Consider the following 23,859-nt stretch of genomic DNA (forward strand, 5'->3'; position numbering starts at 1 on the left):
GTTCTCCTGGCGCAGCAACAGCTAATGCTCCTGACGCTTGTAAAGTGTTGGCAGGCATTTTTCTGGGGCTCTCCAGAGCAGTCTAACCTTTAAAAACACAGAGAGGAAACACTCAGCTAAGAGAAATAACAGGCCTTGGCATTTTCAAAGAAAATGCTGGCACTGTCTTGGGTATTTCCAGTGCTCTTAGCTGTTCGGGAGGTCAAATCTCCCTTAATTATGTGTTTCTTCGTTACCTCTTCCTGTTTGCTTGGCACAGCATGTAATGGAAGTGCAGGATGTTTCTTGGAAAGGCTATGAGGATTTCTCCGAAATTTTGAATGGGCAGGAGGACAAGAGCAAGGCGCACAGAAGATTTATTGCCAGTGTGCATGACGCTCGCGTTACTGAGGAGGGTTTGTTTTGGAAGGTGTCTGTCCAGGCAGCTCCTTATGACACCTGGGGATTTTGTGACTTGCAGTAGCATTAGATTTGTGTCCTAGCACTAATACCTCCTGCAGCTTGAAGGTCCTTGAGGACAGAGTGAACCTTCTCTGATCTCATCCTAACGATTTGTACCAGTCTTCTATTGAACACAGTACATAAGAGACTCCCATTTTTTTTTTCAAGCAAGCAGAGTTTTTCCCTCTACTCCTTGCCTTGCACGTGCATTGACACTGCAGCTATTTTCCATACCTGCACCAGAGGATCCTGAAGGCACTGGCCTGTGGGGAGGTCTTTGCCAGCCACAGGGCTTGGCTGGCAGTTCTCGGGATCAGGGCTGGCTCTTTACCATGGCAGTCCCTGTTGCTGCCACCAGTTACACTGAAGCCAATGACTGCCTCTAGATACCCTCAGATGGGACTTCTGTGCTGTTGTCCTCCTGTAGCTTTCCATGGTGCCTGTTAAGTCCAAAGGACTATGTGGAACCAAGATATTTCCTAGAAAAAAAGGTTTTCAAGTGGGTTTGGCTAGGGAGAGGTTTGGCTGCATCTTTCTTTTACCCTAGAAAAGATGCACTGTATCTGAAGGTGGCTGCTTCAATAGTGCAATTTCTGTTTCTAGTTTGGGGTGAAAACTGGAGCTGCTGAGGTCAGAGGCGGCCATTGGGATAAGATATAAGACCTGCATTTATGAATGCAAGTAATCCCAGGATCACAGATTCGTATCACAAAACTGCCCAAAAGGGGAGCAAGGGGACACCGTATGAAAAGCTCCTGAAACACTGAGGTGGTCAAAACAAGCAGAGATGGGAGGAACATCTTTTGGGTTCCCTTTTGAAAGACTGAAGCAGAGGCAATGTGTGATCCAGATGGCCTCAGATTTGGGATTAGGGGAAGGAGACCCTTCTGAATCAGTGTCTGTCTATTCTAACCAGGTAGTTTTCCTTCTTCTTCCCCCTGACTTGCCTTCCCCAGGTACATACGTACCTCAGGCTGCTGGAATAGCCCTTCATCCACATGAGTGGAGACACAGCAGGCAGAAGAACAGCACCCCTCCAGGGGATCCCAGGAAAAGTTATCCCTACATGGATGGCAGTTTCAATGAAGATGACTGGGACAAGCCCACCAGGTATGGAGGGGCTGAAGGAACAGAGAGCTGGGTGGGCACGTTTGTGAGTGTGAAGGTTGCTCGTAATGTTATGGGGTCCAGGGAACACGGATGTGTGATGGAGCAGAACAGTCTGCAGTGGGAAGGGCATGGATTTCCCAGGCTTGTCATCCTGCAGGGGTGAGGAGGGGACCTGGGATGGGACCAGCTCCTCTAGCCAGATTGCCCAGGTTCCTGTGGCACATCTGCCATGCCCAGGCCACCGTCATGTTTGGAGCTGGCTCAGTCTCGGCTGTGGGGAGCGCAGGCTCTTGCACTGCTGCTTTGTAAAAGCCCTAAGTGTATTGATAGTTTAGGTGTAACACGCAGGAACAGACAGGACTGTCCCTCCTTGCCAGATGCTGTTAGATGCAGCTTCACAGCAACTCTATAACCAAAAAAGGCCAAGCAAAGCTCTCGGTGGACCAATAACGTTGGTTATATGTCTGATTTAAAATTGTGGCCGAGTCAACCCACTGCTCCACCAGCACGTGCATGCAGAGGGGCTGCAGCTGCCCTGGGCTTTGGGTGAAAACTCTGCCAGCTCATTCCTGCCACCCAGGCCAGGCAGGTCCCTCGCTGGGTCGTGCACGAGGGAAAGGCCTCCTTGCTTTGTAACGAACCCTATCCTCAACTTTCTCCAGAGTCCCCATAGTTTTGTGTGTCGTGTTGTTACTGTCAGTTTTGTTTTTTTTTTTAATTTTTGTTTGTCCAAACAAACCCCTTAGAACATCTCATGGCCATTTCCACCTATTTAAAGATGATCAAACTGGCAGGAAGGCTGGCAGCAGCTGATAGTTTGTTCTTGTTTTGCCTCTCAGCACGGGCTGGCCTCGCAAAGGTCATTGATCTCGAGCGGCCCTCCCAGGGAGGCTGCCGAGCGCTGAAGTTAGCAGATTTGAGCTCTTGAAGCCCCCGTGTGCCCCTAAGGAGGGCTCTGAACCCTTATGTCAAAGTGCAAGTGAAATGGTTCGTGCCACTGAACCCTTTTTATTAGAGAGAAAAACAAAATGCAGCTAGTGCCAGCTGCTTTTTAGCCTGGAAAAACCTGCTGACTTAGTGGTGTGACAGCCTGTACCGGTTCATCCGAGTCCTGGACGTGTTTGTTATATTACTGATCTGAGAGGCAAGAAGCCCTTAACTGGAAGGAAGGTTTGCCTTTTTGGAAACCTGAGAGCTGAGGAAGGAAATGAGTAAGGGGAGAGAATCAAAAGTCCCTTTTGGGGGGTTTTGGTTTGTTTTTGTAAAATCTTGCTGGGTATTTTTTGGCCTTTCTGCCTGGGGTAAAGGCTGCTCTTCCTTTAAAAGTTGATGCTGATGACAGAATTTAAAATACAATAAGCCATGCCAAATACCTGTCTTTCCAGATCAGGCTGTGAGGCCACGATCCAAAGAAGAGGTAAAGTGTGTGCGTTTGATTTTATGCCCACCAAGAACTCCCCTTCAAACCAGCACATGAAAAGCAAAGCACGGGCTGAAGGCTGCACCAAATCAGGGCCAGCATTAAAGAGAGATCTGGGGGAAAAAAAAAAGAGTTATACAGCTAGCCCAAGGTGTTATTATATATTTAATTGAATTCAAGCTTTTTTAGACTCAAGTAAAATGCTTCAGCTCAGTTAAATGGCTCGTGTGAACACATCCCCCCCGATGTACAGTGTTAATGACTTGCCATAAGCCACCTGAGGAGCTGCCAGATGTTGCAGAGGTGGAGCCTTGTACGTGCAGCTACTAGTAACACGTGTAGGAGATGCATGAGGGCCACTCTAATGTAACTGTGCCCCTGGGCTCTCTCCCTGTGACACATTGGATGGGTTTTTCGTGACTTGGTTTAATGCTGCTGCAGAGAACTTCCCTGAAGAGCCCCTGCCAGACCAAGTGTTGCAGGTCAGAGTTTTGCTCAGAGCCAGCTGTGCAATAAGCAGCATCCGAGCAACGCTGGCCTGTACCCCCCAGGTCCCTTCAGAGGACTTTGGTGTTTAGTTGCTCTTTCATTTAGAAAACTGAGAAATGGGCCTGGCTTTGTGTTCAGAGACAGAGAAACTACAACTACCAGGGTGGGAAATTGCTGACTCCCCAGCAAGATGCTCGCAGTGTTCACATTAACGTGTGTTTGTACAAGTTCAAGAGAGGTTATCTCTGTCCTTATTCTCTGTTGTAGACAGGCCTGGTGACAATCTTTACACGGCTGTAAGTGCAATGACTGTTTTGTAGCAAAAAAAAGAGACCTACTGAATGTAACATCTCACTTCACTGGCCATCACAGCCCAAAGAGAATGAAACTCGGTTTGTATGGGTTATATGCTGACACTGTCGGTATTGCTGTCTTAGTGGGCATTGATTTGTCCAGCCCAGGGCAATCATTTTTATATACATCTTTGCATTATTTACTCTCATAGAGACCTAATGTATTTATCATTTTCTCACCATGTCTGTTACCCTCTGTGTTTTTCTCTCTCTTCTCAGGTGTTCTGTGTCTCAGATCTGAGCTCTATCCCATCCGCCTTTGTACTAACAGTCTCTGAGGCTCCTGGTTTACCCATAACGCATCCTTTTTTCTTTCACTTCTCTATTTCACCAAAACGTCTTCCTAAACCTACAATCTTCCTACAGGCACTTTTTAATTTTCCCTTTGAACTCTGACATTACTACACCAACTTAATGCTTCCTTTGAAGGACTCTTGCCCCGTTAGTAAATGCATGGAGGTCTCGTATGCGGACTCTTGTCTGAAAAGTTCATATTGTTTGCTTTTGTATATGAAGACTCTTCAAGTCTCTGCTTTTACTGGTGAGACACTTGCTGTAGCCTCGCGGCTTTCACCCCGCTGCAGAAGAGTGCTGACAATGTTTGGTTCCTACGTTACAACAGATACCCCAACCGCCAAAACGGCCTTGAGACCACTCACGAGGATAGTTTTTGGCGTGTTTTTGGAGAAGCTTTGGAGGATTTGGAAACATGCGGCCAGTCTGAACTTTTGAGGGAGATTGAGGTAAATCATTTTCCACATTCGCTGCTGTTCTGTTTTGTTCTTGCCATAAACGCTCGACAGTTTCCCCAGATCTCTTAATTAACCATGGCATCCCTGTGCTGTGAACGGTGTGAAGAGGAGCTTGAGTTACCCTGGAGTTTAATCTATTTAAGTGTTTGTGCTAATGGATAACCACGTCTCATTAGCCAGTTGCCTCCATGCGCTTTTTCCATCAGCTGGTGAATTATGTGAATTACTCACCGGTAACTCCACGCTCCTTTTCACATTCTCTGTTGCTGGCCAGCAGTCTTCGTGTGCCTGTTGGCAGAGCTCCCCTCGCCACCGGTAAACCCTCCGCCTGCAGAGAGATACTGATTGTCAGAAGCACTTAGAGGCCAAACAGAATGGACCCCAAAAATCCACCGGGGCTGAAGCTTTGGCTTACTTCAAATATAGGCAGGCTCGACATGTGTCTTGCATTCAGCTGTCACACCACCGGATACCATTTCAGTAAAATGGGTAATTGGAAGCTTTACAGTCAGCCTTCCCCGTGGAAAAATCTGAGAAAGTAATTGCTTCCTGCAGAAATAAAGGTGTTTCCTCTCTTCACAAGCCACTTTCTCTCTTCTTGATCCAAAATGTTCTGGAGGTCATGTTATTGTGTCCGGTTATAGGATGAGGAGCCCGGAATTTTAAGCCATGGGATGCAAATAAAGGTGTCTCTGGGGATTGCTGAGCAGCGTGACTGGTGGCAGAGGACACGGCTGCACGAGTCCTCAGGGATGGACTCAGCCCATGGTTTGCGATGCAGGGGGAGGAACAGCGCTCAGGGAACTCCTCTCTTCCCCCTTCCTCCTGGGAAGATCAGGGAAGGCTGGAGTATGTGTCCAACACCCCCAAAACATGGCCAGTGGCCAACACAGCTCCTTTGACTGGTGCCCCATATGCAAGGGTTGGGCTGGAGATGGTCTTACTGGGCTCTTCAAGCTTATGCGCTCTTTAATCCCAAGCCCTGCACGGGGAGATCTCCATCATCTCCCCCTGTTCTGCCCTCGCTTCTCCCAGGCTTTTGTGAGCAATTACCTACTGCTGAACCCTCAGAAAGAAAGAGGTGGAAAGGAAAGCCCTGCTTTGGTCTGTCTGTGGAAATCTTGATGAGGAGGAACTTAATTGTTCTTTCTTCCTTGATCTTTAGCAGTTTTAAGTAGGGGAGGAAGTTGCCATGAAATTTATTGTGTCGAAGCACGAAACACAGTGCTTCAACTTATCTTAACTATTTGAGGCAAGGCTGACTCAAAAGAAAAAAGAAACAGCACAACTTCTTCCTATGATCAGTTATTGATATCCTGAACCTGCATATATTTTTAGAAATAAGAAAGGCAGCTGTATAAACTTTCTGAACTTAATTTTGCTAAGATAAATACGTATAAATATATACACACACTTTCTGAACATAAAAAAAAACCCCAAAAACTTCAAAATCATGCAGAGTAGGTTCCCTTGTGTGTAAATGGTTGACATCTTAATTTAAAAGAGAGGATTTGTTTGGCTACAGAAAAATGCCGAGATAGAGAAAAATATCTTTTTGCTAATTCTTTTTTTTTTTCTTTTGCAAGAATTTGTGATGCAGGAATACATGGGCTTTTGAATCATGCTGTTTTAAGGCTTTGGAGCTTTGGCAGCTATAAGGTTTTACCAAATGGAAAGAAATTTTAGCAAAAGCAGAGCGCCTCCTGGGATTTGGCACATTTGGCAGGTTTCTGGAATGTTTTAGGATGTTCTGGGGACAGAAGGGGAAATGCTGTATTTGTAGCAGAATTTTGATGGATTTCAACTCCCCTTTTATCAAACCCAGGTACCGCTAGTCTCTTGCTCTCTGTCCAGGTAGTCTTCCTGTACAAGGTGGTGTGTGAGGAGCAACGCTCATTAGGGCTCTCACTATATCGGAGGATCCTGAGCTCCAGGTCCTGCACTCCTGTGATTTCAGAGCAGCCTCAGATTGCTTGAAAATAGGCCCTTTCAGGCTTGATATTTGAAAAAGACAGGCAGACATCCCAAATGACAGAATTTAGCTAAATATCAGGAGCCCTATACTCACGAGATGCCTGACCTGTGCCCTTTGAACACTGGGGTCTACCAGTGTGGATGCCCAAGCAGCTCAGGGCAAGTCTCAGCTCTGCCACACCAAATGCTGAAGCCCTTCTCTGCACCCTGTGCTTCATACTTGTGCAATCACCCCCAGCCCACAAGGGTTGGGGTAGAGCCGGGCTCTAGCTTCTTAGTTTTAAGAAAAATAAGACATGGGGCAAAAGAACATGGAGCGATCACAGGCTGGAGGACCCTGGAGCAGCCCTTTCTGAAGTGCTTATTACATTGAACTCAAAGCACCTAGCAAATTGTTAGCAAATCTGCAAGATGAAGCACATTAAAGATAGTGAAGGAGCTGAATACTGTAGCATTAGCAGGACATGAGATAGGCCATTTGTGAGGTGGCACAGCAGCATGGCCAACACAGCCCTTTCCGTTCTCTCTGTCCACTCCAGGACACTTGTTTTTGTCCAGCACAGTGTCCTGGGGGATTTCAAGGCTGCCCGAGGTCAGTGAACAAACATGCCTTGTACCCCTCAGTTTGTTAATCTGCTCTTGAAGTATTTGGTAGCTCGACGCCCTTCCAGCGTGTGAGTTCTGCCCAGACTCGAGCTGATTAAATGATTTTTATCATTTAGCCCCAAAAAGCTAGGGAACTTGTAAAGCTAAGAGGTTTTTATCTGGCCCCAGGATAACATGGCCAGCACTGGCATTTTCATATTGCCACAAGAATTGGCTTTATTTTCCTTTGTTTCAGCCGGAAGCGAAGAGCTGAAGGGCCTTGATTAGAGATTTAATCAGTTAATATTTCCTCTGTGCACATGAACAATTGCGCTTTGACTTGCCACATTGAGCAGAGCTAATCTAATGCTATCTGCTCCCTACTTTTCTTTCTCCTACCTTTTGACATTGAAGGGGCCTGCAGTCTTTCGGAGCCTGAATTTTGAAATGATGGTTTTCCTTATGCAGTTTAAATGGGCTCTGTGACCTGAAGGTGGTCGAGGTTCTGCAGGTTGGATTCCTGACTCCTTCATTAGCTTTGATCAATGTAATCTCATTAATGAAAAGCATAGTCGAATAGAGTGGAATCTACTTAGGGACATCTTACAATGGATGCTCTCAACGATGACCAGGCTTAAAAACTACTTAATTTCTTATTTTTAACTCGGTTTTGCTCAGTGAAGACTTCCATTTACTGACAGATAAAATCCTAATTTCTCTACTGAATTTGCCTCAGCAGAGTCTTTTCTGGGGTCACCTCTCCAGACTGGCAGTGAGTGGCAGTCTGGAGAAGTAGGCTGAGAAGACCCCAGTTCCTCTGGGGAGCACTGCAGCGTCAGGATGTTCATCACTGGTGATGTCCTTCTTGAACAAGTTGAGAAGGCTCCTGCCCCAGACAAGTCCTGCCCATTCCCATCAGTGCCTTGTTTTGTTGCCACGAGGTCCATCTCTTCTTGCTGCCTGAGCCAGGAGGTCCTTGCCTAGCTCAGCGGAGTGACTTTGTGCCCTTGTCCCACAGGCGTCCATCATGACGGGGAGCGTGCACAACCTGGGCCTGGAGGGCAGCAAGCTGCTCATGGACTCTGTCAGCCAGGCGGGACTGAGCCCACTGAGGAAAGCAAACTCCAGCTGTGATGAAGGACAGAATGAGAGCAGCGGCTCCCCTGCCAAAAAGAACGAGAGGAATCTGGACATGAAGAAGATTGAGAAGGAGATGCAGGAAATCATGGCCCCTACCCCTCTCGAGTTTCACAAGGTTTGTATTGCAGAGGGTTGATCTGGCAGTGGCCCAGCAGTACCTTGATGGGAAAAGGTGTTGGGTATTTTGCAATCCTGTGAAAAACCTTCTTCATTCTTTGCCAAAGTATTGCTTGGCCCCAACCAAGAGCTACAGGATAGGTTTCCAGAGGATCAGATTAACAGCAGAGGACCTCTCTTCGGGACATAGTAGTGATATTCCTCGCTGCTGTGCTCAGAGTAGTTCAAATTTAGTTCAAGCCTGAACCAACATCCGAGTTGCCTGTGTTAGATGAGATTTCCAGATCCCAGTGTTGTGTAGTTCCTTAACTGGTATTACAGATAGAGGTGAGAGAGGGCAAAGGATCTCCTCATGGGGACTCTTGGGCCCTTTTCTAGCCACGTGCACCACTTACTGGGCCCCTTATCTTGAGGTTCCCTTCCTTCGAAGAATTGGATTGCCTTTTTCTTTCCTGCTGTGACTTTGGGACTAAACTAACTGCAGTTATGGTACCTGGGAAAACACCTCTTTCATGTTTTATTTGATCTTCTCCTTCAGAGAAGGCAAATGGGTCCTTAGCTATAGCTTCATACCCGAAGGAGAACTGTGTAATTAGGCATGTTATAGGGTGACAGCTCTTTCTGCTGGCCACCACCAATGGAAATGGGATTTAGGGCAGACGTGCTGCTGCTATATGTCACGCTGGGCACAGTCCTACCAAAGCTCTGCCTATCTGTGAGGCCTTCCAGCCAAGAGCACGGGAGCCTCCCCAGTCCAGACACACTCCCAGCCCTGGGAAAGTCAAGGAAGGGAATACAGTGAGGGCTGGGAATCAGTTCCATCTGGCTCCCCATGGCAAGCTATACTTCTGCCAGTGCCTCTTACCTTTAGGTGAAACCAACATGTACCTGTGTCTGCTAGAACTTGAAGGGAAAACTTTCAAGAGAAAAGGGATGAAGTTACCCAGTTTTTGTTAGTTAACACTGGGTTAGTCAACACTTATTGATAGGAAGTTTTAACAGAGAACTGTTGAATAAAATGGGGCAATTTAGATGTTCTAGCTCTGTGACATGTCTCCCTGTTCAACATATTACACTTAAAATATCCTATGAGCACACGATTTTTTCATGTGCCAGTCTGGAATGTGCATGGGATGCAGAGCTGTACCACACAGCACCTGTGGCCATCAACCCTATATGTCCCCTCTTGCCTCTCCTGTATTGAAAGATGTATTCTCTGGTTCTGTCCCTCTAGATGACGCTCCACAAAGACCCAGAGAGTGAAGACTTTGGATTCAGTGTGTCGGATGGCCTGTTAGAAAAAGGTGTCTATGTAAATATGGTCCGTCCGGATGGACCGGCAGATCAGTGTGGCCTCAAGCCATATGACAGAGTCCTTCAGGTAATAAATGCAAAATGCAGTTCTGGAGGCTGGGACGGAGTGAATGAGTGGCTGAGAGGAAGAGAGAAGTGAGAACCATCCCTGGCATCACTAACTTTAATGAAAGGTAATAGTTAGCCAACTAGGTGGGCATCTAGCCACCATACTCTCAGAGACACCTGTGTTTTATAATAAGAAATCACTAGATAGCAGAAGTGATTTGAACTCTAGACTACACCTATTCCAAGGAACATTTCCATACAGAGCCTGTCCCGGTCCTGCTCCTTTTGAGCTGTAGCAGCTTTAAAATAGGCGAACAAAACGCCTTGTTGCTTTCCTTGCTCCAAGTCTATTTTCCTGTTATTTAAGAGGGTAATTTTTTGGCTGAACCAGACTGTGTTGACCAACATTTGTTCTCATCTAGCCCCCTGTGGAGTTAAACGGTGTTCATGAAGTTCTTTGCATGCCTTTGACAACTCAAAGAGTTTTCTAGGAAACATCCTCCAAGCAAAGTGTTTTTCATGGATATTTTTCGTCGGAAGATAGTTGATCTGAAATGACTGATGCAGAAAGTGAATACAAACCCTGGTCAAAAGCATAGTCTGTAGTAAATAAAACTTGGACATATCTAAGTACCAGAAGGAGCGTAAGAGCAGGATAGGTTTGGGAGATTGGAGAGGAACTTTATATGGATGAAAAACAAGTATTTTATCTTTGGAGCAACTCAAATAGCAACTGAGAAAGTGCAGTCCAACAGAAAAATTGCCACCATTTGGAAATGCAGATATTGTGACCGTATTTGGAAACACTCAGAAAGATGTTTAGTTTTACTCATTTCTAGGCGGGGGTTGTTCGCACTAGGATTAGAGCCAGTCTATTACGTGCATCAGGTAACTGCAGAACTGGCAGCGCTGTGGGAAACCTTGTTTAAGCTTGTTATGGTCTCCAGCCAGTTGGCTGCTATACAATTATTCCTTCTCGGCTTCAAATAAAAGATGGTGCAAGAACGAACAAGAAGCTAATTAGGCTCTGGGCTGCCTTTCTGTTGAACGCTGGATGTGTGGCTCTTTGTGAGTGCCAAGTGCTTTGGGAGATGTGCCCAAAATCCTGACCGGAGTGGAGACTTTGGAGGGCTCTCCTGCTTGCACATGCTGCGCTGCACGACTTGCACCGACGACAGGACACGGTGGTGGCCGGCGCGGTGACACACGCGACTGCTGCACGGGGGCTTTGCAGAGCTGGCGCAGGCACCTCCAAGCGAGAAGCACAGCCATGCATTGCTGAGGACGCTGCTAATCCCGACAAGCACGACGAGCTGCCCGCAACAAGCTCCAGCACCCAAGGCTAACGAGATCCCCCTGCTCTGCTCATAGACCTCGTGCCGCTCGGCCGGATGGATTAGCTGGAACACGACATTGCGCTAACGTGACTCGTGCACTGCAGCTGCCCAGCGTGGAGCAAGCTCGTGTCTCGTCTCTCCTTGGTCACGTGTGATCTGGAAGTTGGCATTAGTCACCTCTCTGCTAGGAGCTGCTAGTGGGACTAGCTCAGCTGCATAGGAGCCCAGCTCCGTGGCTGGGTGCTAAGCCTGGGGTGGGGTTTAGGGTGCAAATGTTGCATGGACTGATCCAGCCCTTATCCAGCAAAGGAAGCAGAGTCTGGCCCCAGGGCTTACGTGGGCTCCGAAGGTGGGTGGGAAATTCCTTTCTCCCTTCCCTGCTTGCCCTCCCCTTGCTGCTTGCCAGTCCCCTCTCTCCCGGGGCTCTCGGGGCACCAAGCCCAGGCAACGTGGGAGCTGGGGCGGCTTCTGCAGGTGACATGGCCTTGAAACATGCTTGGAGTCCTGCAAGAGACAGCAGGAGAAAGCTCTTGCACTGCAGGCTCCTGCAGAGAGGATCTGCAGCCTCTGCACTGCTCATGTCAACATGCACCCAGACTCCTCCAAAATGAAAATGAAATTGGGCACAGAAAAAGAAACTATTGAAAGGAATTTCGATTTACAGCCTGTAGCCTGCACAGATGTCTCCTAAGGGCTGCTGCTGGCCTCGTGGATGGTCCGATCTGTGTGTGCTTGCTAGGTGTCCAGCACTCCCTTTTACAAATTTAAGGTCGAAAAAACTCGTAAGGGCAAAAAACTTCCTAAATTTCCAAATCATAGCAAGTGGCAACCTTTCTCATGCAAGCTTGACCTGGAGACCTGCTTTTGAATCCTGCAGGGTTTAATAGTTTGAATGCTGCCCTGCACACCCCGGGTCAAGGTTTATGCCTCATGCAGACCTTTCTCCGTGTTGTTTCTTTGCGAAGGAGCGTTGGGCCCAGGCTCAGGGGGATGCCTTGCAAAGCCGGAGCTGCGTTACGCGTTGTCGCGGGTCTAGCGCCCGCCGAAACGTTTTCCAACTGACAAACCTGGTCTTTTTGTTGTTCCTCCCCATGGCACCTCCTGACTCCCCTCCCGGCAGGTAAATCGCGTCCGCACCAGAGACCTGGACTGCTGCCTGGCCGTGCCGCTCATTTCCGAGGCTGGAGATAAGCTGGACCTGGTGATCAGCCGCAACCCGCTGGCGCGGGCGGCGCCCGCCGAGGCCAAGGCGAGCGCGCAGACGCTGTGAGAGCGCGCGGGGCCCCGGCCAAGGGCTCCCGCGCCGCGTGCGGGGGCAGCTCCGGCCTGTTTTGCCCCGCTGGCTGTAAACGCTGTGTGCGCCCTAACCCGCCGCGGGCACGAGGGCGGCGCGGAGCCCTGCGGAGCGCCCGGCACCGCTCCGAAGGTCCGAGCGGAGCCCGTGCTGGAGCCCCCGGGGCCTCCTCCGGGCCAGCCCGGGCCCGGCAGGGCTGTGGGCCCCAGAGCCCCCGCCCTGGCCACCCACCCTGCAAACACACATGGTGCTATCGCTGTTTCCTGCATTAGCTCGGCTCCCCCGTGTAACCAGGTGGCACGGACATCGCTGTGTCGCTGCAGCCTCGTCCTCGGGGCCCACGGGGACCCCCACAGGTGCCACCGGCCTCCACTGGAGGAGCCCGACGGCCCCGGGAGCCGCGCGGCGGATCTGGCTGGGCGCCTTCCTCACGGGGCCAGCGCCGCGTGCAGGGACGAAGGCTGCACAGCTGCCCCTCTTCCTCGTCTCCCTCCGCAGGCTCTGTGTCCCCGTCAGTCCTCCCCGAGGCTGCCACAGCCGCCCGCTCCCTGTTCCCCATATTAGCACTTTATTCCAGTGCCCCGGCGCGCGGCAGCAAGGCCCGGGCACAGCCGGGAGCCGCGGGGCCCTCGCTCCTTGCACTGCCTCCATGGCCCCTCCGCCCGAGCCCGGAGCCACTTCCCGGCCTCCCTGCCCGTCCTCCGGAGCTTCCCGTGTCGGGGTGTTCCCGTGTCCAGCCCCGCTCCAGCTGCTTGTCGTCGTAGCCATTTCCTCTTCGCGTATGCAATACTCCTCGCCATTGCTGCCGCTACTCGGTAACGTGCCATAGTCGATACTGTGGAGCATTGACAGTGCGGCCCAAAGTGGGTTTATATGCAATATTCTGAGCAGCGGAAGCTCCCGGGGGCTTCTCGTAAGTTTTTAATGAAGACTTTTATTAAAGGCTTTAAAAACAAAAAAAAAAAAAAAAAAGGAGGAAAAAAAAAAAAAGGAAGAAAAACGTGGTCCTTGTATCCCTCCCTATGCATTTTGAATGATAAGAAGATGAAATGCGTTACTTAAATGTGTATTTTTATCCATATACTAGAGTGTATTCCTTGTAAAGTATTTTTCTATGCTAATTTTCTTATGTATCTATGAAAGCACAATATTTAAAAGTACAGCATTTCAAAGCATATTTTAGTCCTGTTTTGGACCTATTTGTAAATCTCTGTATTTAAATGGGATTGCAATGACTTTGCCTTTTTTTTTTTTTTTTTTTTTTTTTTAATTAAATAAAAGCAGATGAAATGCCGGTCTCGCCTTTCCTTGCGTCCGTCGCTGCCGGAGGAGGACGGGGAGGCTCCTGTTGAACCCGCCTGGAGGCCAGGGCTGCCCTGGGGCGAGGCTGCTGATGTGGGAGGCCGGGGGGGGGGGGGGTGGTTGTGCTGGGGGCCCCGCTGGGTTTTGGGGCATCGCTTCTGCTGCCACTCGGCCGGTTGTCACCATCAACAACCCTTATCTGCCACCGCTCGCGTCGCCAGCCACCCCCCCGCCCCCGGTTTCACACCAGGTGCTCCCCAAAAGTCGCTAATAAAGTCTTTATAAAAAAAAAGTATTTTTTAAATTTATTTTTTAAAATTATTTATAAATTATAATTTAATGATTAATTATTAATATAAATCTTATTTTTTTATTATTTATTTAATCATCCAGTACACATTGGTATCACCAACTACGCTGGCTGTAAACTGCCCAGGCCAGGCTTAACATCACAAGCTCGTCCGTCGGGATGGCAAAGCTGCAGCAAGGTCCTGCTCAGCCAGCAGAAACTGGGAGCTCCTCCTGGCCCTGTAAAGTCCTTCTGGTCAGGGAGAAACCAGGGAAATGAAGGGATTTTTCCCTCCTCTCTGGGCTGCATTTGCAGCCGCTGCCCTTACAGGGCTGCTGGCACCGGCTGAAGGTTAAGTCAGGAACCTGCTCCGAAGTGTGTAGGTATCCGAGTGTGTGTGTATGTGTCTACACACACGGTGTATGTATACTATATATATATATATATAAACTATATATATATATATGTGTATATATGTACATATATATACACATAGATATACACTATACACACATAAATGTATGCATAAATGTATACTGTGTGTGTGTGTGTGTGTGTAAAACCAAATATATAAAATTATATAGTGTGTATATTTAAATATATATGTACATACTTACATCCATATATGTCTATATATACATATAGCTCTACATCCTCACACAGACATATAAATACCCCCCCCCCCCGCACACACATATATATCCACACATACCACACAGTACATAACTCTAAAATTTAGAAGTCCAGTGACTCAACGGCCTAACAGAAACACTTGAGAACACATCTGGTTTATAAAGGAAAGTTTTATTTTCTGTTATAAGGTGATTACAAACTCATCTAAAAAAGCAAAGATGACTTAAAAATATCCATATACATTTTATTTATCTAAAAAGCAAAACAGAAACTGCAAAATACAAACATTTACCATATACACAAAGGCCAGGGTTTTAGGATTAAATTACACTCCAGGATTGGTTTCAAATACAAATATTCCTTCTCGGAACACACACACACACACAAAAAAAGTTTTAAAATGTTTTAAAAATATTTTTATTTTTTTTTTTTAATTTCTTAAAAAGTTCAGATGACAGTTTTAAGAAGGCCAGCACTGAAGCAGCCGCCTTGTCTCATGTGCTACTCATCACTTTACTGTAGTCACAGTTGCTAGGAATTTAAATTAAAAAAAAAAAAAAAAACCCACTGATTTTGTTTGTTTTAGGCAAAAACATCAAACAAGATGGCCCACCTCTTTTAACGTGAAGTCCCTGGAAACGGATCAGGTAACAAGCACAACATTACACTGGAGAAAAACACCATCCTATTGAACACCGAGCACTTCAGAACAGTACCGGGCTGCTGCAGTGCCGAGAGACCGGCGCACTCAACTTGCCCCCTCCCGGGGTTTCTTTCTTTTTTTTTCTTTTTTTCTTTTTTTTAAAGCCTCTCAACACAATTTTGCCACTGTTCTCATTTTTTTTTCCAGTATATAGTGAATAGTAATAACAATAATTAAAAATTAAACTTCATTAGCTTGACTGCAGAAGCAGATGCAAGAGCTTTAGGAACAATACGCAGCATGCGAACATGGACTAGGCTACAGGAGTGACGCCTTCCCCCCACAAACACACACGCTGCTCTTCAGCTTTACCCAATTGCTTCATTTTTCTTTTTTCTTTTTTTTTTTTTTCCCCCCGCCCATTCCCACTTATTCTTCCAATTTATCAAGTCAGGCCCCAGCTTTGCCTGGGCTGCAACAGGGAGCCAGGCTGTGCTGAGGAAGCACCTATGGGTGCTCGTCTTTCCTTCCCTCTAATGCTGGGGCTTTTTAGGTGGTTATTGGAAAATATTTTGTCAGGTTTTTCTGATTATTTAAAATAAGGGCAAAACATCAGCGTCAAGAATAAGCTGCACTGCAAGGCAAGAAGGTTGGGAGCTTTTGTTTTTTTGGAAGGGTGCTAATAATAGTTTCTTCACTTTTTACAACCTGCAAAATTTTAACTTTTTTTTTAACATTTTTTTTTTCTCTTATTCAAAACATTCCTGAAGCTTTTAGGCCTCAAACAGATGAAAACAGCCAATTTTTACTGACAGTTGAAAAATCAAAAACACATAAAAGTTTGAGTTTTTTTTTTTCTGTTAATTTGCTAACAGACACAAACAAATCCTTTTTTTTTTTTTTTTTTTTTTTTTTTTTTTTTTGGGGGGGGGGGTTGAATGCTTTTTACTCAGGGAAATGTCCATTAACAGATTTTTTTGGGAAGGGCTGGAAAGAGCAACGCCCCATGGCAGGGTGGGGTGGCCGTGGCAATGTCCAGCCATGCCTAGCAGGGGCTACCCGGGGAGTTTTCCTTGGGCAATTCAGCTTTATTGAGCACTGATGTCACTGGTGGTTCGTGTGTGTGAGACCAAAGCGTGCGGGCTGAGCGGCCTCGTTTGCCTTAGTGTGGTTTTTTTTCCCCATTTTTTTCACTATTTCCCAAGCTAAAGCTTGTTTTGCAGTCACCTACAGGAAGGCCTCAACCCAACACTTCTTTCTTCAGCTCATCCTCAATTAAAAGAAATAAATTGCTAAGCGGCTCTGACTTTGCTCATGCAAACACACAGCCCTGTATCCGCTCTACCCCCAGGGCTCTGGCTGCCGAGCCGGGAGGCCGTGAGCCCAGGGAAGCCACTGGAGCCCTCCGGGAACATCCGGCCCTGCTCCCGGCTCCTCAGCGCAGCCACGATCCCAGCCGGGGTTTTCACACCCCTGGGGCTCCCCGGGATCTGGGGCTCCCCGGGATCTGGGGCTCCCCGGGATCTGGGGCTCCCCAGCACACAGGCTCTTTGCAGGACAGAAATGCCCGAACTTTCTCAATCCACATCCTGCAAAGCTTGAAAGGCTTAAATTTGCACCCTAGGACCCGAAGCAATGTCCCTATTTGTGTGTGTGGATGGGCGGAAGACTTCACCTAATCTTCTACTTAAGCACAGATTTACGTTTTACTGAAAGTGAGCAACTTGCATTGAGTCTCCTGGGTCAGAGTCATCTTTCTTCCAAGCATACGTGAACTGCTGAGCTAACTTGTCCACTCCATTCACTACACAGCTTATTTAACACCTTATATACACTGCGCCTCCGCCTGCGATCCCGCAGCGGCCACAAGACGTGGAAGCGAAGAATCAGTTATTCGAAATGTCCAAATCCTTCTCCCGCGGGTGGAACTTGGCTGCTGGTAACAGCAGGCGGGAGCTTTGAACCCAAGTGTGACCAGCACCACCTCACCGACACCATGAGGCTCCTCAGCAAAGGAAAACCGGCTGGGAGGAGCCCAGGAAAAGGCCTGGCCCGTGGAAACGTCTCCGTGTCTGCAGCTCTGCTTGCGCTGTCCCATGTCCCGAGGGGAACGTGGAGCTGGCCGCACGTGCAGGTGAGAGGACGATGCCACCGGCCCGAGCGTGCGCTGTGCCGCGGTGCTGTCCTTGCGGTGACAGCAAACGCTTTGCTAACGGTGTTCGTGTCGCACCGAGCAGAGGGCAGCCGGTGTCTTTCTCCTCGCCCAAAAGCAGCAGGAAAAATCCATTTTGCTGCTGCTCCCTCCTCTTGCAGCTGGCCCTTCTAGGGCCGCGCCGGTGTCGGTGCCGCGGGCGCAGCCTTGCCTCCCGCGGCGAGAAGCAGCCGCTTGGCTTTTGGGTTGTCTTTTCTAATGCAAGAGCAACGTGGACTTAGTATCTCACATTTTAAAGAGGACTTTCCTAAGCGTGCGGATCTGTTTTGGACCAGATGAAAAGGAAAACTACCGACAAAGAGGAAAATGAGAACAACTACAGCAACAACAACAACGGAACAGTTCTATTTATGCAATCATACTGCTTAAATACCGAAATACAGACTACTGGTAAAGTCCCTTACAATAGATGCCCATTCGGTGAGATCATAACTAGTGACAGGTGAACTGAGAAAAAGTTTGGAAAGCTGAGAAAGATAAGGAACAAGGCTGGGAATTATGTGGGACTCATTTGCCATGTGTAATATCTCCTGATTGCAGCTGAATTAGAGACAAATACTGCTGAAAACCTGCCGTTTCCAAGCTCAGAAGCGTCTGTGAATACAAAGGTGCATGAAATATGAGAAAATGTGGCATGGTTTTGCTTTATTCTGGTTTTAGACTCAGTGATTTGGTTCTGAAGATTCCATGTCAAAAGCTAAACTCATTTTTCCCTAGATCCAAAGCAGTTCATCTATGACTAGTCATGATATTTTAATATCGAGTTCCTCATTTACATAAAACAGGTAAAATAGGTCACAATAGTTTAAACAAGTAAATTAGGAAAAAAAAATCAGTTGTATTTGCAATCATAAATAGGTAGAAAATACAGACATGTTTTAAAAATTACTTTTTAATGAATTTGGCAGCAGATTGTGGTGAAATGCAAATTTACCACCAAGAAAAATCAGAAATCTGAAAAAAAAGTGTTAGAAAAAAAAAAAAAAACCCAGAACAGTAAAAAGGTGAATGTGCTCAATGGAACTCAAAACCCAGAGCTAACAAAAAGAATCTTTTGCTTTGTGGAGGGGAAGGGGGTTATTTTCCCGAGCCAGCGATGCTCTGCTCTTCCCTGGGCAGGGGGCCGGGCGAGCTCGTTGCGTATGTGCAAGACGATTCCCTCGGGACGTGGAAGCGACTGATTTGAATGGCACAGTTTGTAGCGAAATGGGGCTGGGTTCTGGTTCTCTATAGTTTGCTTCTAAAGGTGTAGTATTAGCCCTCTGGTTCGGCACGCAAAGATGCTCTCCGCGCGGCCGGAGATGGCTCCGTATCCACCTCCCTCACCAGAGACCTTTTGCACCGAGCCAAACCATTTATTTTTTTCCCCCCTAACTAGAGTTTGTCTCAGCTATACAGCACGAAACTCATGTGCAAACAAATCTCAAATGCAGTTTTATCAACGCAAACGAATAACAAACGAAACAATCAAGCACCAGTGTTTCACTTGCACTCCTCAAACCATTCATGTAGATGCCTGACCTGCTACTCTCATCTTAACCAGGGAAAGGTGCCTGGTTAGTGTGGGCACCACTTGTAACTCCAAAGGAGAGCCCGAATCAAAGCCCATAACGAGTTACCTTTCATTCCACTTTTGTGCCTTTGACAGTTAAAGCTTTTTTTTAAATTAAAATAAAGCAAACTTTCTCCAGTGAGCTCCTCCAGGCCTTGGGATGGCTATTGCCACTGGCCCAGCAGGTAAAATACGATATTAGCCATCTCCAGCCGTGGAAAAGTTTAATATATAACTCTCATAATACAGCAACCAGAAAAGAAAACAATAGCAAAACAGTAGTGGCTGCTTTGTTTCTGCAGCTCAGCCATCTGATTAAAAGTCATGTACAAGTTAAAATTAGAAAAATAAATGGGAACAATAAAGTATAGATGCAAGGGTTTTCTTTTCTTTGCTTTGGTCCATCTCTTAGTTTTAAATCATCCCTTCTCTTTTACAGTAATACCAACAAGTTAATCGAAAAGTTATTTGTGCTGCTGTGGCCAGTTAGTCCATGAGGCATTAAAGAAAAATAAAACTACTGCGTAGGAATGTTAAGAACTGGATATGTTCCTGTTTAAATGATAAAGCCTGTCCCGACAGCCTAAGCTGACAGTAAAATTAGCAGATACAAAACCCTGCTTTGAGGAAGCATTCCCTCTATATAACTTTGGCTGGCCTAATTGTGGTATCATTAGAAGAAGAAAAAAAATCTCCCTCAAATACAATGCCTACAAGGCAAGGCAGAGTTTCTCCAGAGAACCTGTTCCCAGCACAGCTTGTTTACATTTAATAAAAAAAAGAAAGAAAAGAGAATAAAAAAAGAAAGGAAGAAAGGAAGAAAGGAAGAAAGGAAGAAAGGAAGAAAGGAAGAAAGGAAGAAAGGAAGAAAGGAAGAAAGGAAGAAAGGAAGAAAGGAAGGAAAGAGAAAAGAGAAAAGAGAAAAGGAGAAAAGAGAAAAAAAGAAAAAAAACGAGAGAGGAAGCTTGTCCATCCTTTGGACAGTCTTCAGACAGGAGATCCCCATGGCATTAGCTACTCACTTCAGTTTTCTGCACTTCCTTTTCCACAATCCCTGTAGTGGTTACTCCTTAGGCTAACCTGAACAGTACACTGCTCTTTGTGACCCAGTAAAAGGATCTTTCAATGTTCTGTGTTTCCTTTGCTTCAAAATGCCTTAAGCTCTAGTTCTTCTTCTCGTGAGGCCTATGCACAGGCCTCAGAAATACATAAACCCCTTCTCCCCAAGCCCAAATGATCACAGTCTAACCCAAGACAGGTGAGGAGACTGGGCAATCTGCATGCAGATCCACTGCTAGTTTTTAGTGACACGGGACAGGGTACTTAGTCCTTACATTTCCCCAACCAGAACATCCAAGCAAATAAATAAAGCAAATCCAGGTTACCGTACTTGGTAAAGTATTTCTGAGATACACAGATGAAAAGCATCTGTTTGCTGACTTATTATTTTCATTACTGCTATTATTACTGATGTGTTTGTTACAAATACATGTTATGTGGGGCTTAGGTGAGTGGCTTTGCTCTTCCTGTCAGGAATGATCTGGTTCGTGTTCACCTTTGAACGGTCAGAGTCTGTACGAGACTTTCTTTCCTTTTTTTTTTCTGAAAACCAAAGTCCAATCCTTAACAAGCAAACCAAAGACCAAGCAAACGTTTGGCCACAGGTGCTGCTTTTCGCCAGCGCTGCCGCCGGAGCAGCCTGTGAGTCACTCTTTGCAGAATTCAAGTTTACACCAGCGATACCTCAGCTAAAAACGCCGTGGTGGAAACTAAGGAGCAGCTCCTCAACCTCCTTACTCATGCACAAACAGCAGGCATTTCACCTAAGTAAAAAATGAAAAAAAAAAGGAAAAAGTGAACCATGCCAAATGCAGCAAACGCCTTCCTAAACTCCTGCTCTGGGGTGGGTGATGATGGGGTCCCAACACCGTGCTCAGACGGGATGGCTGCAAGCCTTTCCACACCCACGTTCCCTGCCTCCTCCTCAGCCTTTCTGCTCCAGCTGTATCTTTTTTCAGGGACTATGCAAAACATATGTGAAACGATGGAAACAGAACTGTACCCTTTTCCCGATGGGACCCTGAAGTCTGTCGTTTACCACAGTTGAACCAGAGGGTGGAAATACTACACCTTTGAAAATTCTCTAGAAACGGTATTCTTTTTTTTCCTCAGTCTCTCAACAGAGCTCCTTCTGTGTGTTCTGTAGGTTACCCTGCTCCCAACCATACCAGCACCTAAAATTGCTTTCTGAAACTTGAATATATTGCTGGCAAGACAATCAATTCAAGTGGTAAGGTGTATAGTACTTAGAGATAAAGATATATATATTTAAAAAAACCCAATAATAGTAAATTCCTGTAATATGTCTAGTCTGATATGAAAGCTCTCCCTCTACAGAGAGACATCTGCTGTGATTACCTTACAAAATATTAAAAAAAAACACACACAAAAAATAACTTTCTCTGTGAGAAATAAAAATAAATCCTAGTGCAAATATAAAGCTCTGTAAACCTGGTCCTATGAGAATCTATGGTTAGTAAACGGCAGTTAAAGCAGGTTTATCCTCTCACAGAGAGAGCTCACATCATGGTTTCCACAATGATATGAGTTGGCTTGATCAATCCGCCGTTCGACGTCCCGTTGGGGCAGAAGGGGGTGCCGCTCTCCGTCTCTTTGGACCACCGATTCACTTCCTTGGGGGCAGCCACTGCTTTTATCCTCTGAAAGGGGAAAGGAGGCCAAGGTGAGAAGGCAAAACACATCCTGGCTCGAGGCTGGAGAGCCCAGAGGACACGGGGAGGGTCTGCCAGCATCCGGGGCGCTGCGTTTTCAGCTGCTCCTCGAGTTGCTCTGCCTCGGTCAGAAACAGCCCTGCCTTTCAGTCCAGCAGCTCTTGGCCAAGTGGCCACTTCTCTCCTACATCTCCGTTCACAAAGGATGAACTAAATGGCATCTGACCAGTGGTTACTCTCTTCCCTTTTCTAACATGCTTTTCGTGGAGTGTTTTGGCTACTTTTAGACTTGTCTCTCAATAGATGGGGAAAATAAACACTCAAGAAAAGGTTCTGGCTGAAAAGGACTATTAACACTTGGAGGAAAACAAACTCAAGTATTTGTGTTCCAGGAAATGTTCCTTTTTCATTTTATTCCATCTCTTTTCTTTTCCTCACCCGAAGTATCCCACTTTCTCCTCCAACAATATCCTCTCTGCATTTCAGACCATCTCACTAGAGGACAATAAAACTAAACTGAAACCTCTGATGAGAAGTGCTAAGTTTAATGCTTGCACAACCTCTAAAATTTTCTGAAAAATAGATCCGGAGAACCAGTGCTGAAATGTGAAAGGCAAGAGACTGCACGAAAACCTGAACAAATGGGCAATGTCAAGTCTGAATCCGAACCAAGTTTTCCAGAACTAGGGGGAACCTGGACGCAGTCTTTTCATTTGATTCATTAGAAAAGCTAAAAAGTGAGGCAAATCATTGGCACTGGCATTTGACTTCTATTTAGACCCCAGAGTGATGGCCAGCCTTGTGAATCACAGAGTCTTTGAGTGTTTGTCTGCACATGAAGGCAACAATTTGCCAAGCTGAAAGCTGCAGACGCGGAAGGCAAGTAAAATCATCTGGTGTTTATTTGAGGACAGAAGGTTTTGCATTTGTTCTGCTTCTACTGTTTGCCAAAAGGACAGGTGATCGTTAACAGTCTTATCTGCATTCGCTCTAGCAGAGGTATCCAACTTTGCCCTACCTGGGCCAAGGGCCAGTTTCCCAACTGTTGCATTTATTTTGTATAAAACAGAGCAAGTTAAAGCTCCCTTCCTCTGTATTGCCAGCTGTACACAAAAGCTAGATGTCTGGTCAAGTTATGGTCTAACTTAGTGAGCTGATGAGGGAAGGTAGCATGGTGTGGCCCATATACCCTGTAAGCAGCCCATTCTCTTAAAGCAGGGAGAGGTGAGGGCTACTTCACCTAAACATGGGACCTCTTTTCCCACTGTTAAAGCAAATCACCTGGAGAAGAAGCTTAATGCAAAGAGAATCCCCCACCACCCTGACTCAGACCCGAATTCACTGTCCCACCTCCAAAGCAGTCTCCGTCCCCATAAGGAGCCTCCTTAGGGTGGTTCTTACCTCAATGAGTGACCCATCTGACTGTATGATGCGGATGACCATCACCATAGGGATGCAGATCATGGAGGAAAGGGCAAGAACCCAGCCCAGGCCAATTGCCCAATCTGGGTATGTGTAGACCTTGTTGTAGGTCAGCGGTTTGTACTTGGCCAAAGAAAAGATAAAGCACCCCTGTGTAAAAAAGAAAGGAAAACAAAGGGAGGCTCAAAATATGCTGAAAGCAGCTAGGCTCTAGTGTTATTGCCGGCCCTAAGGAAGCCAGGCATTGAAAGGCAGAGCTGAGAGACACATACGTATCTTAAACCAGGGGAGCAAGCTCCCTTGCTCAGGCTTTTCAGGACTAAACAACTTGCTGCACATTGCAAAGAGCTTCCTGGGATGTTCTCCCCAGCAAACAATATACACCAAGCTGAGCATCTGCTTCAGACTACGCAGATCTTCTCATTAAAATGGCCTCACAGTCCTGTTACTTAGTGCAGCGAGTGCTTTTACAGAGTGAGTTATATGTGCCATGGAGCTAATATTTGCCCAGAAAAATACACCCAGATTTAGTCTGCTACACGTTGCACAGGCACAGCAGAGAGATGTCACACTAACAGCTAATATTGACTAAGGTCATGTCTTTGAAGGCTGTGTTCAAGCTTCTGAGTGCAGCAGCCCTCCATTGAAGAGGAGCAGTAAGACAGGCTCAAAGCTGCAACACAGAAGACTTAAAAGAGTT

At 46.7% G+C, this 23,859-nt stretch overlaps 2 protein-coding genes across 4 annotated transcripts in view; one reads left to right on the top strand and one right to left on the bottom strand.

Annotated features, from left to right (window-relative positions):
- Window positions 1-12,350, top strand: part of GRIP2 (glutamate receptor interacting protein 2) — an 85,317-nt gene extending 72,967 nt beyond the window's left edge. The window contains exons 20-24 of the mRNA XM_026052626.1: window positions 1,398-1,551; window positions 4,436-4,556; window positions 8,143-8,379; window positions 9,616-9,762; window positions 12,201-12,350. Coding sequence (XP_025908411.1) covers window positions 1,398-1,551; window positions 4,436-4,556; window positions 8,143-8,379; window positions 9,616-9,762; window positions 12,201-12,350 — 809 coding nt within the window. The remainder of the gene's footprint in view (window positions 1-1,397; window positions 1,552-4,435; window positions 4,557-8,142; window positions 8,380-9,615; window positions 9,763-12,200) is intronic.
- A 7,698-nt stretch (window positions 12,351-20,048) lies between these two features.
- SLC6A6 (solute carrier family 6 member 6) overlaps window positions 20,049-23,859 on the bottom strand; it is a 48,474-nt gene continuing 44,663 nt past the window's right edge. For all 3 annotated transcript variants that reach the window (XM_026052481.1, XM_026052482.1, XM_026052479.1), the window contains 2 exons: window positions 23,139-23,309; window positions 20,049-21,725 (listed from right to left, as the gene is read on the bottom strand). In XM_026052481.1, the coding sequence (XP_025908266.1) occupies window positions 21,585-21,725; window positions 23,139-23,309 (312 nt within the window). In that variant the 3' untranslated portion in view covers window positions 20,049-21,584. The remainder of the gene's footprint in view (window positions 21,726-23,138; window positions 23,310-23,859) is intronic.

The sequence above is a fragment of the Nothoprocta perdicaria genome, unplaced genomic scaffold (genome assembly GCF_003342845.1).
Source record: "Nothoprocta perdicaria isolate Ctin4 unplaced genomic scaffold, notPer1 scaffold_9, whole genome shotgun sequence".
NCBI lineage: Eukaryota > Metazoa > Chordata > Aves > Tinamiformes > Tinamidae > Nothoprocta > Nothoprocta perdicaria.